Source organism: Lupinus angustifolius, chromosome LG03 (assembly GCF_001865875.1).
Source record: "Lupinus angustifolius cultivar Tanjil chromosome LG03, LupAngTanjil_v1.0, whole genome shotgun sequence".
Taxonomy (NCBI): Eukaryota; Viridiplantae; Streptophyta; class Magnoliopsida; order Fabales; family Fabaceae; genus Lupinus; species Lupinus angustifolius.
The window spans coordinates 1,774,715-1,794,330 of record NC_032011.1 but is presented as its reverse complement, the minus strand read 5'-3'; the positions used below and the strand labels follow the sequence as shown (position 1 = coordinate 1,794,330).

Sequence of the window (19,616 nt, the reverse complement as noted above, 5' to 3'; positions counted from 1 at the left end):
ATTATGTGGGGCTAACTCTTCTAGCGAACATTTTTTCATCCACAAGACTCGAACCCGAAATATTGCTTAAGAGGAATCAAACATGTACCACTATGTGGGATGTGTTCTGCTGCTATCATGCCTATTCTTTTATTTTGTGACCACTTCTCATTACCATTCAATTTGAGGCATTTGAGTTGATAAATGAATAAATAAGAAATAGCACATATTATACTTTGTTCAGTTTTTAATTTTTGCTATTCTTATCAAATTTGGAGTTGTTGGTATTCTTCATTAGATATATTCATGCTTAACATATATCTAAGGGGAAAATAGTTTTTCCTAATGTTTAACATAGTTAGCATATCCAAAATTGGAAGATAAAATCACTTATTAAGCTAAATTAATCCATGTGGCATGATGATTTTTAACTAGTTTAAGGTGCCTATAAAAACCAATTGATTTTGGTTATTTATGTTTTTTCTTAAAAGTATCTTATAATGTTAGAAAAACTTCTCACATTTATGGAAAGTAATCTTGTGTACTTGAGGCAACTTGTTAATTTTATTTTCAATTGAAAGATAAAAATCTAATATTATTATATATAAAAGGTAATAAGGCCATATTAATTTTTTATTCTTTTTAATGCAATTTTTTTCCATTATTGGAAATGATCCCTCACTTGACACATTTATATATCTATACTACTTAATAAAGGGAAATACAAAATAAGTACTTCTTCATGATGTAATTTGTGTTCCCCTATTTTACCCTCATTATCTTCTTATTTATACAAAAAACTATATAACATTATCTTCTTATTACTCTTATTATCTTCTTATTTTTAAAGTATATTTAAAAAAGTTGATAATTACACAAATCGAATAAATTTAACTGCAAATTACAAATATTTAACACAAAATATTATATTTGTCATTTATAATGTACAAATTACATGTTACAAAGAATAAAAAAACGGGTTGACAGATACGACAACGACTATCAACATGCTAGTATTGATAAAATAAAAACATAAAAATAAATATTATTATAAGCATAATGACATAATCTAAAACTAAATATAATTACTAAACAATAAAATAATCTTTTTTTTTTTGCTAATCAAGAATTCAATATTCTTTAATTTATAACTATTGAAGTAATCATTTTTTTTAGTGTGAGAGGCTCTTTCTGAGAATTGTGGCCCGTTAGGCTAATATCATCTGATACATGGCCAAATATGGACATTTAATGATACAAATACAAATGACAATGTAAATTTTTTTTAAAATATTTTGTTTTTTGTACTAATAAAGATTTCTCATCACAGTGTGATAAGGAACATATATAATTGTTTATTACAATAAGTATCATCACATGAATCGAACCTTTGATTTTTAGTCTTTTGGAAATCTAATGATATCTTACACTATTAGATCAATATATTGTTCAAAATCTTTTACAGCATCTATGCATAGAATATAGTATATATATAAGATTTATATACAATTATTAACTATCTACCATTTATTTAAAATGATATAGTGAAAATATATAAAATTCATCCGATATATTTTCTCTCATATGCATATACATTCTTGTCTCTATATATTTTATTTCTAAATTGTATTTATTGGGTTACCAAAAAAATGTCGATGAGCATGTTTTAGAATTTAGATGGACAACAAGTTAAGTCTCAATGGTGGCAAAAGTGTTAATAAGAATTCCTGAAGGGACAAAAATGGGAATGTGTGAGCAACACGCGCCCCCAGGCTCCAATCAACAGAGAGCGTTGTTTCTTGCCAGAGAAGAACCAAAAATGCATTTTTCTTTAAAATTAATAAATAAAAAAACAAAACCGAGAGAAAGAGAGTCTCACACATTCTCCTTCTCTCTCCTCGCCCATCCCAATTCTATTAGGGTTAGGGTTCCCTTTCCCTTTTTCTATATCGATTTCGATTTTTCTTACTGTTATTCTGTTTTATTATTAATGATTCGTTTCTGTTTTGGTTTCCAGGATTTTTAGTCGATGCGATTGGTTTTGAGCTTATAAATCGGCCTGAAAGTTTCGTTTCACAGATTTATTTATTGATTTTTCGTGGATAAAAGGTTAGATTTTGTCTTGTAATATTTTTGCGATGCATGATGTGTATGTCGATATGTTTTTCACGTTTATGTTTAATTTTAATTGTGTTGTAATTTTTAAGGAATCTGAGTTCTGATGTTTTTGGTTGGGTGGAAATGTTGAAATATCAAACTATATATGCACTGTTCAAAGGGCATGGTGTTTGCTTATTTGATCTGACAATCTAAATTTTTCGAATCTAAATTTTGAAATATTAAACTATATATGCATTCAATATCATGTGGTTGTGGTTGTATCATATATGGTGTTTGAATTATGGACTATATTTCCTGATTGCTGCTACTAATGATAAATATTTGAATGTTTTTTGGTTTTTGGGCTTGTTATATTTTTTTAAATTTATGTTGAAGTGTTTTGATCAAAAAAAGTTTCTTCCCATTTTAGTTTATAGATGGATGATGAAATGTTGATGTTTTCACATTGCTCTCAAATAAATGTTTCTCAAATAGTTTTTTATTTTGTAGTAATGGTTATTTTGGAGCGGCTAGCACTAACAGTTATATGTATTGATAATCCGTTCTGGTAAGTAGAGAAGGATACAATAATTGTAGTTGTATGTGGTCTGGTAGGTTTTGTGGTCCAACACATGAACCAGACATGTGTATGAACTGAGGAATCATATATGTTCAGCAAAAATGAAGCTTTTCTGAACATAGGACAAGTTCTGATCAGTTCACAGGATTAGTTTGGAGGAAGGCTTAGTGGACTGTTTCCCATTGTCTCAAACATCTTGAGTTTTTTTTACCATCCAAAATTTTTAACCAGACATAAATCCATTGTACAAGTTATAAGAAATTTGGTAGTAATCATTGATATCTTTTGCCTGAGGTATGGTATATGCTAGTTGAAATGGGTACGCTGTAAAACTATTTTACTATTGCATTATGTCTTGTGCTGCCTTGCCTAATGGCGTTTTTTGATCCATGTAGTCAACATAACCTATTGGTAAGTTGTCATTGTAGTTGCGGTGCCACGTCTTTGTGCTATCACTGTGTGTTAAATTTTATATTTTTATGAAAGTGATAATTTATAGTTTAGGCCTCAGGGGTAGGGTGATGGTGTTGTTTTAAATAATAACCCCTGTGAGTGAAGGTGGGAAATCTGTATTAGCATCTTAAAAGTCCAAGTCATATTTACATAATCAAATTTACCACTTCGCTTCTGAGATATACTGATTACACTTTTATGATATATTTAACCATTCCTTGGTTCTGTAACCTTAAGATCCTCTTAGAGTATGTTTGGTACATCAAATCTTTTTTATGAGATGAGAATAGTGGTAATTCCCGTTTCAGCATTTGTTTCATGTAAGAATCAAATCTATTATATTACATTTCATTTTGTTGTATGTCATGTGCATGAAATTATGCTGATAACTAGTGAAAATACAGAAGACAACAAAACTAGAATTAATTTAATCCACTCTGAAACAGATGTTTGCTCTCACTTTTTGTCGTGTTCTAGTGATAACTTGATCCTAGATTCCTAGATGTTTATATTAAAACATGGTGCAGGGAAGTTGAAAAAAGATGGATCATGACAATTCTGGATGCCAAGCTCCCCCTGAAGGTCCTGTATTATGCATCAACAACTGTGGATTTTTTGGGAGTGCAGCTACAATGAACATGTGTTCTAAGTGCCACAAAGACATGATGCTGAAACAGGAGCAGGCCAAACTTGCAGCGTCGTCCATTGGAAATATTATGAATGGATCATCAAGCAGCAGTGCAAGTGAACCTGTTGTTGCTGCTATCGTGGACATCCCTGTCAATTCAATAAAGCCTAAAACTATCTCTGTACAACCTTCACTTGCTTCAGCCTCAGAAGAGAGTGGTGAGGCAAAGCCCAAGGGTGGTCCAAAACGTTGTGACAGCTGCAATAAGCGGGTTGGTTTGACAGGATTCAATTGTCGATGTGGTAATATTTTCTGTGCTGTACATCGCTACTCAGACAAGCATAATTGCCTATTTGATTACCGCACTGCTGGACGGGAAGCCATAGCTAAGGCAAACCCAGTTGTTAAGGCCGAGAAGCTTGACAAGATCTAGATTTGGTGTCCTGAGTTACTGTTATGCTCAATTTCATCATGTGATAATCCAAGTTTCCTGCATGTTTTTATGGTGTTCTTATTAAATTGCTATATGTGATCGGGGACTTGGAGTTTTATGACATCTTTGCAGTTTAAAGCATTGTAACTTTGTAAGCATTTATCACTTTATTCTGCTCTCTATCTCTGCAATAGTACATGTCAGAATGGTATGTGCAATTTACAGATGATTTCAGAACATGTGCTTAGATTGTAAATTATTGTTATGGTCTGGTTGTTATCTATGAATTTCTGTCACCAACAATGTATTTGAATCATTTAGGCATCATTTTTCATACATGTACTTATTGTTTAATTAATCAATACCTTCTTTAGCTATATGTGATTTTTTAGGTGAGTATCTAATCTTTGAAATTTTTTAATTAAGTGAAATGAAATAATCCTGATGCTATCTTAGATGGAGGACCATCTCATTGTTCATGTAAGAGGTCACTTTGTTTTCCCAAAATTCCCACCCTCCGCCGTCCATCGACTAGTGAGGAATCACCTCCATTTTTGCACTGCATTGCACTATTAGCTATTGCATATACCAAACACCATTGATATACACACTGCTGCATTGGCTGGTGGAAATATACCATTACCTTGCCTCCTTGGCAACAAATGCTTCCCTTGTTGATCTTACTTTTTGCTTTTTATTATTATAATTTGATAGGTAAAGCAAAGTCAATGGTGACATCTTATCTCATAGGAGTAGGAGATGTTGAGATTCTTGCACTATTATGAGTTATTTATGAATGTAATTAGCTACACTACAGCAGACTAAAATTGAAATGAGAAAGACATAATCACAAAGCAATGCCACCAGATTCTGCTTCAAGATATTTACAGATCCGTTCCATAATCTCTCTACTGTTGACACTATTCTGAAGGAACCTCTCAGCACATTTGTGCTCGACCTTTTCAGCCATGGATGCTAGAGCAGTCAATAGCTTAATCGGGATGCATGTCTCATGCCGACAAATCGTCCATCCAGTTCGATTATCCAGATGGGGATCATACCGGGTCTTATGAACTTCTGGTGGCTGATATTATACGAGTCAGCTATATCAACCGCGACTTAATGGTCCATGACAATGAACTTTATAGCGCGGGTGGTACAAAGCTTCCGGGATGAAGGATCAAGACTGAAGTTCAATGTGTCAACCTCAAGAATATGGGGCAACGTGCTCTTGTTCTCTGTGTCAACCAATTTGCGCCAAGAGTGCTTGTAGATGTATTCTTGTGTGTATGCTTTCATCATAATGGTTCTAACTCCCAGAAAAACAGCAATTCAATCAACACTTACATAGCACAAAATGAAAATTGTGATACAGGGTTTATCTAATAATGGGGAATTTAACTCAAGTAATGCACATCTAAGCACATAATAATCAATGAAGGTTCATGTTCCATTCAAAGTAAATATGGACAGAAATTAAAATTAAGAGCAAAAAACAAGCTAAATCTGAGAACAAATAATGAATTAGTAAAATACAATTCAATTATCGAGAGGGTAGATAGTAGAGAAACAAATGTATTCAGAGAAAAGGGGTTTACAGAACCAATGAATACTAACATGTAACAAATCACAATAACTATAATTTTGGTTTCGGATTTGGATTAGTGTATAAAATTATGTTACCACATATATGGTGATATAATTTTATAATATCTACTTTTCATATTTTGCTGTATATGTTGTTAACTTTATTATAACCTTTTGTCTTCATTTTAGTTATTATTTTATCCCACAATATTACTTTGAGATGCATATTGAAGCTGAAAATTGAAATAAAAACAAAGCTTGCTAAATGTTAAAGTGGTCCACAAGGATTTGTCTTTTGTTTTGGAAAAAAAGACAGGTCCTACTCGGCTAATGCCATGCTTTATTTTGTAGGGTTGAGTTGTCTTTTAAAAGGAATAATTACTTGGATGTTATTGTTTAGATTTTAGAATCATTGACTTTTGAAGGGAACAATTTTGTAATTTTGTATTCCATGATTTTAATTTAGATTTTGTAATTGTTGTAATAGCCAAATATTTTGAAGTGAAATTTAGATTTTAAGGGAGGTGATAAATAACATAAAGCAATGAAAACTTTCCTTTTATGGAAGTGAAAATCCTTAATTACACACCAATTTAGACATTTAGTTATGCTTTCCTTGCCACTATATTCAACTATTGGAACAGGTTGAAGAATTATAAAATATTAGGACACTCACACACATATATCCAGTGTTCTTTTTTTACACATACATCTCAATTATTCTCCACAACTAGATAATGTTAAATACATCTTATAAACCTGTTATTGCACTGACTCAAAAGCTAGTTATAAACAAATCATTATTTAATCAACAAATTACTGATAGAATACTCTATAGTCTATACTATACTAGCTTCAACTTTTCAAAATTAGCAAAATAATAAATCTCATACACATGTACTTTAGTCACATAATGCGCCATGCCCCTTTACATTATTCTCCTCAACCAATTCAATACTATGTGTTAGCTCTTGAAAACATATAAAGCAACATAGTAATACATAGATTTGGATCCTCTAACATTAGTAAATAAGATTATCACTCTTTCCCACTCACATTGTTACCTTTAACTTGATTTTTCTTTTCATCTAGTATGCCCCTCGAAACCCCTTTATTTTTCTATACAAAATCTTTAAAAATAATAATGGTGCATTAGATTTTTATTATAAAATACCACCGAACTACTGAACTTTATTCATTTAATTACTACTAGCTAGTATATATATAGTATAGTTATACATAATTTCTCACATCAAATGATAACCGACAGAAAAGCATATGGTGAAACTTAAAGGCAATGTAAAGTCATTTAAAAAATTGTGGGGTGGGGTTATTTGTATACCCCATAATCTCAAAAGATAAGCCTAAATAATATAAAGATTGTGTAATCTAAATTTGTATTACATGGGATTTGAGATATATAATCATATCAATAAGAATTCTCTTTATTAATGGAGAGACAAATGCATATTTTTACATTTTTTTAATGATAAATGCATATTTTAGCACTTTTTTAATGATAAAAATGTAATTTTAGTATAATTAAAATGATAAATATATTATTGAAAATTATATTTTTCTTTGTTTTTTGAAGCACTAAGCTAGTCAGATAGACTCTTTTGCAAGGAGATCCTTCCTTCGGTTGGACATAGTAACATGTGATAATCTCTTAACTTTTTCCATTTCACTCATCCATATATAAAAACACGTTATTTTCACATGTTATTTGTGATGTTCTATCCATTTTAAGCTATAAATAGTTATTGGTTAGTTGCTAAGACGATTATTCATCTAAAATGAATTAATTTTTATGTATAGGATAAGAAAATATTCTGGTTATATAAAAAAAGGAATGTTGTTTATAAGTTTCTCACTTTTCTACACCTATATAAACCTCCCCTAGTTTTTATACTTTGATTACACTGACACTACTACATGAGAAATAAGTGTAATATTTTAAACAAAAAATGTGATAAATGCAATTAAGTTAAACAAAACATGGTATATTGTGAGGAAAAGTCCAAATAATATACAAATCAATGTATTTTTATTATTTTTTATTATAAAATGCATCAACAATTCTAGAGAGATATTGTTTAAAACGCTCTTATACTATATTGTAACGAACAAAAAATAATAAAAAGGTATCGACTCATATATTATTTGGATTTGTCTCCACAATATACTATATTTTGTTTAACTTAATTGCATTTATCAGATTTTTTGTTCAAAAAATTACACTTATTTCTCATGCAAGAATGGTCAGTAATTTATATAATTTCACTAAAACTCAGGGGGTGTCAATATAATTTAAGGATTGTATAAGGGTACTCCAACATTATTCATCTACAATGTCATTCCTTTAATTAACATTGTGCAATACATTCATTGGGTTATTACGGGGAGGGAATTTGTGAGGGTTGAGAGTTAGCCTATTAGATGAAGGGGTTTATGAGGAAAAAGATAGAAGATTTGATAATCTTAACCATTAGGGTGGAAATAAGCCAAATTATTTATAAACGCCCTATTACATAGTTTATAACATGTCAAGTAGACTTTTTTTCAGACCAAACATAGAATTTTTAAAATATCAATTTAGTTTAACATGTCAAATTTTAGGATATCTAAAAGACATGTTAAATCTAACAACTTAACCTATTTAATTATATTATAACTAATATTATTTTATATCATAATTTTAATATAAAATATATAAAAAATTAATTATTAATGTTAGATGAGTCTCATTAAAAACGTCTGACATATTAGTTGATTAAAAGATAAAAAGTCGGACATAATCTCAAATATGCTATATAGACAAAAACACCTTTATTAATAATGATGAGAGCTTTGAAGGATGGTAGAAGCAGATTTAATTATTTGTGGCTTGATGTGGATAGGTTATGAGAAATTATGCACAATATTGAATATATCGATTATTTGCAATATTAAAGGATAAAGTAACTAGGATGGGTGAGGTTAGTGGACCACTATATATTCTGCATTTTCTTTTGTCACGGGTTAGACTCTTAGAGTACCCCCTTTACTCTACATAATTATGATTATATTTGCTTTGCTCAAACAAAAAAAGGTGGGTGAGTTGAGGTGGGTGTGTGGGAACAAATGTTGAATTTGAAATTTTAAGAGGATAAAACATGGGTTTCCATATATGAAAAGAAAGAACTCAAGATAGGAATAAGAAGAGCAAATATTCAAGTTTCATAATATCGAAGAATACTTCGTAATATTTTCATTATTGAATTGTGATTACAAATGCGTAAGACTCACATTTTATAGTAAAATCACAAACAAAACTCAGCTTAACTAACTGAAGTAACTAACTATATAATCGGTTAATCATATTGTTAATCGATTATACAAAAAAGAAAACACATATATTTTAACAAAGAGGAGAAGAAATTTTTGAGTGAGAAACCAATATTTGATAATTTTATGAATTTATTTTTTTAGGACCCCTAGACACCAAATTAAAGTGACTAGTAATGCTGAAAAATGACTTTAATTTATTCAATTCAATTATTTTAATTTAGTTTACTTTATTTATTTAGATTTGATTGTTAAACTTGACTTTAATTTTGTTATGTGTGCAAGCTTAGTGTTGATGGTGTATGCAATAAATTTCTCAATAAGATTAATTAAAAATATATTAGAACATGTAATAGTGGATAATATTAGTCAAAATTCTGCATGATAAGATTTCCATAGTTATACTAACCTAGTGGTTAAACTTTTCTAATATCTCTCTAGGTAAAGTTATATCATCTCTATCACCTAGGCTCTCTTTGTCGAACCCTAAATTCATATATCAATATACTTTTCCTACTTTGGACACTGTATATTTTTAATAAGCCAAATAAACTTTGGATACATTACATAGATGCATGCCTATATTTTATGGATAGAATAGCACCAAATAAGATTTTGGACAAAACCATTAAAGTCATTTGGCACTAAACAGGGTACTTGTAGGTCCAAGATGGGGTACATGTGACTTGTTTCCTTCGTACATTTAGGGCTACACAAGTAACAATCCCAATATGATCATATATGTTTCCTTTTAATTTATCTTCACCTTTCTGTTTCATAAGAGAGATTTATTTTTCTTCTTTCATATTCATTAGTATCATTCAATTTAAATGGGGAAATTATTTAGAAGAAAAGAGAGGCAGGAATATATATACTTTTAATTTTTTGGGTACAAGTATACTTTTCATTTTAAATAAACATGATTGTTTGTTTAAAATATATAAATACATTACCATTTAATTATACATCTCTTATTCTTTTCTTTTTTAGAAAAAACTAACGTTATAAATTTAACAATAAAAATATATTATCTTTCAAATGCCCTTCCTAACTGAAAGAAAAGCATGTTTCTTCGAATGGAATCATGCATCTCCTTCTTTTTTTGAAGTAGAAGATTGTGAGAATATGAACTAAATTAAGGTAAAGAAAAGTCTTTGAAGATATATATTTTATGGTCATGAATGTTCATGCCCTAAGAATTCGTGAAAGCATCTAGCCATATATATGAGAGGATGTGATAACCCACTTTGGAATATTAATCCCACTACATCATGTGCAAGAAGAGAGTAAGGAATATATCATGTAATATGCTTAATAATAAGAATTGAAACCACTAACTATGTTGAATTATTCTTCTACTCCTCCTTACACTTTGTGTTGTTGGTAGGTGATGTTATCATAATATCATGGATTTGATTCTACGGAAAGATCACCACCTAATATGTACCCAAATCACTATATATTCCAAGTTATTTTAGAAGTCGTATTCAACATTTTGTACCTACAAAAAAGAGTTTTGATGAATTAATAACTTTGTTTATTAGGTAAATAGTATTATCTTTAAATCTCAGTTTCAAGTGGATGCGACCAACAAGATGTTTTTCTAATGATGTAAAGTCGTACTAAATCTATAAATAGACCAAAATGTTAAATATTTGATTCTTGAGAGCAACACTTATTGATAGAGATAATTAAACACCTAAAAAATATATTTTCTTACCTAAGAAAGATAATCTTTATTATAAGAAAAAGATAATCTTTGTTATAAGAAAAAGTGGAAATATTAAGATTATAGTCTTAAAGGGAGCATAATCATTATGTTCTCCACTTGTCTACCCTGGATATGTTTTAACCATAAACTTTGTTATAATTTATATGATATCTTTTGTATCTCAACATCTTTTATGCTGGCATAAAGCCCGCAACACTTTTGAAAATGAAGCCACCACAAATTCAGCATCAACCTAGTGAACTATATTGGATCACCAATAAGCCAATGGCTCCTCCAGATCAATTAATTCATAAATTTTGCTACTATAGATTTGAACCACTTGCAAACACTATAAACTTAGGAAGGAAGAACATAGAACATGCGAACCTCCATTAATATTGGGTATTCCAAGTGTAAATTAAGAAGTCTCACATTATGTAAAAATGAATGAGTTAAATAACATATAAGTAGATTGACTCATGGACTTAATGTCTTAAAGTTTTGGATCAAGATGTGGTATCAAAAATACTTATATGCCTTTTTCACTTAGATCATAGAGGAATGTTGTAAGTCATGGATGAACTCCCAACAATTGGGATGTTGATGATTAAAATGTCCTCTAAACAAATTTCACATTATGAGGTAGCGATTACATAATAATTTTTCATGAGCTTAGTCAATTAACCAAGTCATAAACGACAAGTTGCATGCATATGAATTATTATTTAAGATTACAAATCCAATAAAACACTTATGTAAGATTACAATTCATGTGTATAAATACAAAATAACCGGTAGTTCTGCTAAAATTAATAATTGTAGCAAATCATTTTCGTAATATATTAATTTAAGTGCGATACACATTGCACTTAGTATAACTGAAATATATATACAATTTTGTAAGCATATGAGCTAATTAAGAATTTAAAAACAGAATGATGGAGGGTGATTGAAATGGTACATAAAAAATAAGGGTAATTGAAATAAGGTGTTTTATTAATAGGAGAAAGGATAGCAATAAAATAATGAATCAGAAAATGACAAGGTGACAAGGTTCCAACAACAAGCGATGGCATAGGTTGCACGTTCACGTTGTCCTTAGATTAGGGGAGCCCCATGTGATAACCGTACTACTAATTAATTTTGTCATTTTCTTTGCCACTACTATTACAAATTACAATAATGTTGCTATTTTTCTTTTCATTATGCTTCACACGTGTGGCCAACCATTCATGTGCTTTCTGCTCTGCAAACCAGGGTACTTGCTGAAAAATGATTTGCTCTCCTCAAGTCTGTTCCAAACCAATGACAAAATCATGAATATTTAATTTTTTTAACTAATGTGATATATTGTAATTATTTTAGGATAAACTTTAGAACATGTTTGAAGACATCTGATCCTTGTCCATACTTGCCACTTTAAACTAGTGATCATTATCAGAGAATTACACCATTTATCCTTAATTCAACATTTAATTTAACCTGTATGCTGAAACAATATGTAATAAAAGAGTTAATGTCAGTGTCTTTTACATTTTCTGTTGGCCTTTTTAGGTGCTTTAGTTAGAAGTCATAACTAATCAATTGAGAGTCAGTACCCAAGTTAAACTTTCTTTACACATGAGAATGAAACGAAACTCTGAAGGAAAGATATACATAGAATGATTGCATTTATAAAGAAAAATAATATTATGTACATATATCTTATGGATTTGATCCAAATTAGATATTGGGTGTAGCTCTAAAAAATATATGATTATCTTCTTACACCTTTGCTCAATGGTGTACCAATCCTTATACTTATATTGAACTTTATTATAAGTTGTAATTGGGTTGACACCCCTTATGCCCATTTTTAATACATTTCCTTATAAAAAACAATGTACATATATCTTAATTTGGGATTGTAATTACAATTGCATTTATCAAAACAACCATAAATTAACACAAAATGCAATCAAATTTTTTTAAGGTTTCATCTAAAAACTAAATAGTAATAAGAAGAGTAGTATAACAAATCTTTAAATGATTCCCGAAACCATGAGTTAGCAGATGTGAGCTTTACTTTTCAACATGTTTCCTCCACATAAGCTTGTCGGACCAAGTAAAGAGTTATATTTGAGTCATAATTAAAGGATATCTTTTATCATGACAACAAGAAAGAAGTTGAAATCTAGCTCTAATATCATATCAATATTCCATCTCAATACCAATTGACAATAAGAAGAGTAGTCTAATAAGTATTTAAACCATTCCAAAACAATGATGTAAGCTATAAAGATTTCCAAGAGAATTATAATCATAATATTAATGTGGACTATACCAAAATAAAAAATTGCAATCACATTGATTATGAGATGAATGACTAGTAAAAATAATGTATTGGCATATTATATTCCAAAGTGAATACAAGATAAGGGAAGATATGGTATAAAAGAGAAACCTCAAACCTGAAATGAAATCTCAACAAAACATGGATACACCAAAGCTAAACCTAGATAAGCTGAAAGCAGTGAAAGTATTAGGCAAAGGTGCCATGGGCACCGTAATCCTCGTCCAAGACACCACCACCATCACCACCACCGCCACCACCACCACCACCACCACCACCCTTATAGCACTAAAGGTCTTTGACAAAACATTCACTCACACGCACCACCACGCTGACCGTCGTGCCCGTTGGGAAATCCAAGTCCTTTCTCGCTTGTCTCACCCTTTCTTACCTTCCCTTTTGGGCACCTTTGAAAACGACCAGTTCTTAGGGTGGGCCTTACCTTACTGTCCCGGCGGCGACCTCCACCACCTCCGTCACCAACAAACTGATCACGTTTTTTCACCCACCGTCATCAAATTTTACCTCGCTGAGATTCTCTGTGCTCTTGACCACCTTCATTCCATGGGCATCGCATACCGTGATTTAAAACCCGAAAATGTCCTCATTAACTGTTTCGGACACGTCACCCTCACTGATTTCGATCTATCTCGTAATCTCTCTCGAGATACAAAACCCATTGTACCCCTCGGGGACGAAGATAGTTATCTCAAACACTCTCTTAGTAGTGAGACTAATAAGTTCTCGAAATCCAACTCACCTAAACTTAATAGAGTTAAACATTCTCGGTGGACCCCACAGGTAAAGGAAAAGAAAGCTAACTCGGCGCGAGTCAACCCGGTGACTCGGCGGAAGAACGGCGAGAGATCCAACTCGTTCGTCGGAACTGAAGAATACGTCTCGCCGGAGGTAGTTTCCGGCGAGGGACATGAATTCGCGGTGGATTGGTGGGCCCTTGGGGTATTAAGCTACGAGATGTTGTACGGTACGACGCCGTTTAAGGGGAAGAATAAGAAGGAAACTTATCGAAACGTTCTTTTTAAGGAGCCAGAGTTTGTAGGGAAGAAAACGGCGTTAACGGATTTGATTGAACGGTTGTTGGAAAAGGAACCTGTGAAACGGTTGGGTTACGTACGAGGTGGTAGTGAGATTAAGGAGCATGAGTTTTTCAAAGGGGTTAAGTGGGACCTACTCACGGAGGTTGTGCGGCCACCGTTTATTCCGTCAAGAGACGGCGATGTAGACGGTGTTGGACAGGATATAAGGGAGTATTTTCAGAAGTTGAAATCGCCGCCGTTAACGTCACCGGAGTCTCAGAATGTTTCATTTGCTGAATTCTGATGCACGTGTGAAGGCTTGCACGTGATAAAATTAATTAGAAACTTGAAAATTCTGTAATAATAGAGGATCATAATTGTATAATACCGTGGCTTATACTTCAAAACCTTTTTACATATATTTCATTCTTTCGATATAAATGTTAAAGTTATGCACAAGGTTAAAAAGTAAATATAGTTTGATTAAAATATTTTTATTGAATTTTCATATAGAAGTTGTTTAGAGAACAATTATCAACATAAAATAATACACTGAAATTTTGAGAAGATAGTTATATCCTGATTTCGCACTTGTATGGAGAAAAATTATTAAAAAAGAGTGTAAATTAATTGAAATGTAAAGTTTTTTGGAAGATATATAATTTAAAGCTATTATTAAATGAAGTGAGAAAAAATATTTAAAAGAAATAAGGATAATAATTTATGTTAACTTGTTAAGGTGAAATTATACGCTGGATACGATCATTTTCTTGTCATTTTCATCTTGAAGGTTGATTGATACCCCGTTGGCTTATTGTGATACATTGTTACAATTGATAAAGCACTAATTAAAGGCTACTCTCTCTTTTTAGACCAAGTTTATCCTACATACCTAGTATTACCTAAACTTTACATTATGTGTGTAACATATCAGTAACTATGATCACTATTTTATTCAAATAAAGATGATCACGATAATAACATTTGTTCATCCCGTAAAGAGTGGTGATTTGATATTTGATATCAAATAAAGTCTCTAAACATAATAATGAGCTAGTGAAGTTATAATTAATTCTTTAACACGTGCTCAAGTTACAATTCTTTTACATTTGTTATCTATGGAGGATTATGGTCCAATCCTCATTTCAAGGTTTTTCTGTGTCCATTAGTTAAAGAATTTATGAGAAATATATGTGGTATTACCATTTTTAATTGTAGTGGTGTATTACTATAACTATAGTGGATAATACTACTCAAATGTAGTACCTTGGAGTTAGCTATTGGGATGAATTATGTCTAGGACAATGATTATTTGCCCCCAACTATGTCTCAATTTATGTCCTAAACTTATCACATTTTGCCATATGAATAAAAAAAAATTAAAAACAAAATATTATATTTTGATTGGTTTGTGACATAAAATAAGACATTATTCAGGATAAGTGATTCCAATCCTTAAGTCTAACCATGGATTACAAACTGACAAGTGAATCAAATGATAATGGTTCACATGTGATGGAGTCTATTAAGATTCTTCATCATCTAGGTGATAAGTCACGTGTGAGGAAGGTACTTCATTTTATTAGCCATGACCAAACATAATCTTCATACACTCTTGTCTTAAGGATTATGATGTATGTGTTATGGTTGAGGTAGCTTGCTATGGTAGGACAAGCACAACTTACCTTTGAAGGTAAAGTAAATATGGTCCACCTTTGCTTTGTAGGGAAATTTTCTCAACATCCAAAAATATTTTTAGGGCAACATCAAACAATTTTAAGGGTAAATACATATAGGAAAACATTACAAAACCCTCACCCAATTGGGTGGTTGAGAAAAAAATAAATTTTATAAATTAAACAAATACATATATATATATATATATATATATATAGCCGAGAATGAACCGAACCAACTCGGTATTCGTTTGAAACACGATTCGTTATTTAGTTCGATAAACTTGGTTTATGAACCAAATGAGCTAGACTTAAGCTAGAAATTGAGTTCGTTAAATAAATGAGTCAAACTTGAGTTAGATACAGTTCGACTCGTTAGGTTAATGAGCTAGCTCGATATATATATAAACTAATTTTTATGTTTATTATGACTCATGCATTATTTTTTATATATTTATTGTTATTATATATGTAAACATGATTATATTTATATGTATAAAACTTTTTGTAGTATTTTTTAAATATTAATTAACTATTTAAGTTGTCCAAATGAACCAATCGAACTGAGTCGAACAGTTCACAAACTTTAACCAAACCGATCTCGAGCTAAAAATAGCTCGTTTCGAATTCAAATCGAATTTTGAGCCGAACCAATCATTATCGAGCTGAACCAACTAAGTTGAACTGTTCTAGTCGTTTCAAGTCCTGTATATATATCATTCTTTAATTTTTCTGTAGTTTTTTAGTGTTTTGAAAGATCCCTTTTAGGTGCATTATTTAACATTTCTTTAAAGTTGAAGACAGTGATTCCTGACAAATGTATACTATAGTTTCACTTCACTCAAATGTCTATTGTGCATAGAATCTGGTGGCCACTTGAAAGTGAAGGGAGTAAAAGAAAGAAAGGGTTCCCCATCAACTAGCAGTAACGTGAACATGTATTCCTTCTGTCGGCCAATTTTGGGATTGAGAAGTTATGAAATTGGTTATATAATCTTTTAGAGCAAGATTCGTCCCGTACTTGAGAGATAAGTACCGTGAAAAAACAAAATAAAAAATAACATTTTTGTTCTTTTATATACAATAAATTGACACTTTTGTCATTGAAAAAAACTCATATCACTAATACTTGAGACGATCTTGGTTCAATTTTTGACAACTTGCTTCTTTAAACTAAATATAATATTTTTGTTTTCTACCTATGCTTCCCTCACGTATATCGGTACTTATTTTTCACTTTCATATATATTCACAAGCACATGGTCCTTCTCCCTAACATGTCTACTTGGTTTGTGTTTGGATAGCAACTATATAAGGCATCATCATGATTAATGAAATATGGCCCTTACTTGCTTTATGGTTTCTTGACACATTTCATTCAACCAAGGTTCTAAGTTACAATAAGGTTATGTTGTGTACTTGTGTTTTTCATGATGGGGGACAATTGCTGACAATTTGACTATTGTCCACCACAATGGAGTTGTTATATGTTTGTTAAAACTATATAAAGAATCATAATATTATGATCACAATTGAATATTTCCTCAAGAAACTACAAAGTTGCATTACTATTTTGTTTGCATCTCTTAAAGTGTATGCTTACAAATAAATTTTTTGAAAAAGTTAAAAAATTGAAAGTCATCTCACAAATATATTTAGTCTTTTCATTTTTTCCATTACCTTTTAAAAAAGTAACTATTGGAAAATAATTCAGCTTTGTGTAATTGTTAGTTAAGTTTCCTAATATAGCTAGTTAGTTGGCAAGTTAGTTAGGATGAGTAGCTATAAATAGTAAGCTTTGTGTATTGTATTGTGTGTGAAGAATTCAATTGATCTTTTAATACAATTGAGGCATATTCATTGAATCACTATCCTATCTTCTTCTTCTCTCAAAACCAACATTCATTCTTCTTTCTTTCACTCTGCACAATTCTTTCTTTCTTTCTTGCTAATTGAAGCATATGCACTTGGTGTGCATACTGCATTCTTCAAAGAACAAAAGCTAACAGTGGTATCAAGAGCTCATTGGTGGAGGTTGATTCTGTGCGAATCAAAGAAGAGACCTATGTGGTTGTGCACTCGAAAATGAAGGGACAGAAGCAAAAGAAGGAGTTTGAAGATGGCAAACAGTAGCGGGTTCTCCATGACACTTCCCATTTTAGACAGCAAGAACTATGATAGATGGAGGAATCATATGAAGGCTATATTTGGATTCCAAGAAGTGCTTGAGATAATGCAGAAAGGCTATCAAGAGATTGGAGATAGTGCAACTGAAGCTCAAAGAGCAATGTACAATGAAGCAAAGAAGAAGGATTGCAAGGCTCTATTCCTGATTTACCAAGGTGTTGATGCAGCAAATTATGAGAAGATAAATGGAGCTGAAACTGCAAAACAAGCTTGGTAGATCTTGGAGAAAAATTATGAAGGAGCTGACAAAATCAAGAAGGTGAAATTGCAGAATCTTCGAAGGGAATATGAAGTCTTGCAGATGGAAGAAACTGATTCAATTGCTGACTACATGACCAAGATTCTAACACTTTCAAACCAGATGAGGTCATGTGGCAAAGCAATGAAAGAAAAGTCAATAGTTGAAAAGGTGTTAAGGACACTCACTTGCAAGTATGATCATATAGTAGTTGCAATTGAGGAGTCCAAGAACCTAGAAGAACTAAAAATAGAAGAGTTGCAGGCCTCACTGCAAGCTCATGAATTGAGGATAAAAGGAAGGAGTTCAAGCAGAGGAAGTGATCAAGCTTTGATGTCAAGACATAACAAGAAGAACTCTGAGAATTGGAACCAGAAAACTAAAGACAAAGGTCAGAATAGTAGATGGAAAACCAATGAATCAGGATCATCAAGAAAATATGAGCACAAGAGTGCAAGAAATGGTGATCCTGAGCAAGGAAAGCAAACTCACAGAAGTTTTGATGGCAGAAAGAAATTAGATAAGAAGAAGCTACAATGTTACAATTGTAGGAACTATGGCCACTTTGCATCAGAGTGCAAATTCAACAAGTGGAAAGGTTCAAGAGAATATGAGGCAAGACTTGCAAAAGAAGAAAGCACAAACAGTTCTGAAGAAGAACATTGCTTGCTGATGGCTACTACTATGACTGAGCAAGGAAGGGGAGATAACAATGAATTCTGGTATCTTGATACTGGGTGCTCAAATCACATGACTGGAAGGAGAGAATGGTTTGCACAACTTGATGAATCAGTGAAGAGCAAGGTGAAATTTGCAGACCATAGTGCTATTTCTGCAGAAGGAGTAGGAAGAATCTTGATTCAAAAGTTGGATGGAAAATGTGCATCAATATCAAATGTTCTCTATGTACCAAAGATGAAGAACAACCTGTTGAGTCTTGGTAAGCTCTTGGAGAAGGGATACAAGGTGATCATGCAAGATGGTGAATTGATCTTGTATGATAAAACAGACCAGAAAGTCCTGAAAGCACCTCTCTCATCAAACATAACTTTCAAGATCAAGATTCAGGTGAATGAGCAAACAAGTCTCAATGCAGAAATAGATCAAGAAACCTGACTATGGCATCTAAGGTATGGTCATCTAAACTTTAAAAGTTTAGAATTACTAAGCAAAGCTGAAATTGTTGCAGGGCTGCCCTCTATTGAAATTCTAGAAACTTTGTGTGATGATTGCCTAGCCAGCAAGCTAACCAGAAGCACATTTGACTCAATAATTCCTACAAGAACAAAGAATCCTCTTGAGCTGGTGTATAGTGATGTGTGTGGCCCATTTGAAGAGGACTCAATTG

General features: G+C 31.7%; 2 protein-coding genes and 1 pseudogene across 2 annotated transcripts in view; 2 read left to right on the top strand and 1 right to left on the bottom strand.

The window, feature by feature from the left end:
* On the top strand, positions 1,773–4,493 carry LOC109342949 (zinc finger A20 and AN1 domain-containing stress-associated protein 8-like). Its single transcript, XM_019581036.1, has 3 exons — positions 1,773–1,900; positions 1,997–2,088; positions 3,640–4,493. The coding sequence occupies exon 3, from the start codon at positions 3,655–3,657 to the stop codon at positions 4,171–4,173; it is 519 nt and encodes a 172-aa protein (XP_019436581.1). The 5' UTR covers positions 1,773–1,900; positions 1,997–2,088; positions 3,640–3,654; the 3' UTR covers positions 4,174–4,493.
* Positions 4,340–5,807, bottom strand: LOC109342950 (annotated as a pseudogene).
* The window catches only part of LOC109342948 (serine/threonine-protein kinase UCN-like), an 8,121-nt gene continuing 1,724 nt past the window's right edge, over positions 13,220–19,616 (top strand). The window contains exon 1 of the mRNA XM_019581034.1: positions 13,220–14,524. Coding sequence (XP_019436579.1) covers positions 13,254–14,471 — 1,218 coding nt within the window. The 5' untranslated portion in view covers positions 13,220–13,253 and the 3' untranslated portion in view covers positions 14,472–14,524. The remainder of the gene's footprint in view (positions 14,525–19,616) is intronic.

Coding starts and splice junctions, on each gene's coding strand:
- LOC109342949 (XM_019581036.1), top strand. CDS start 3,655: ATGGATCATGACAATTCTGGATGCCAAGCTCCCCCTGAAGGTCCTGTA.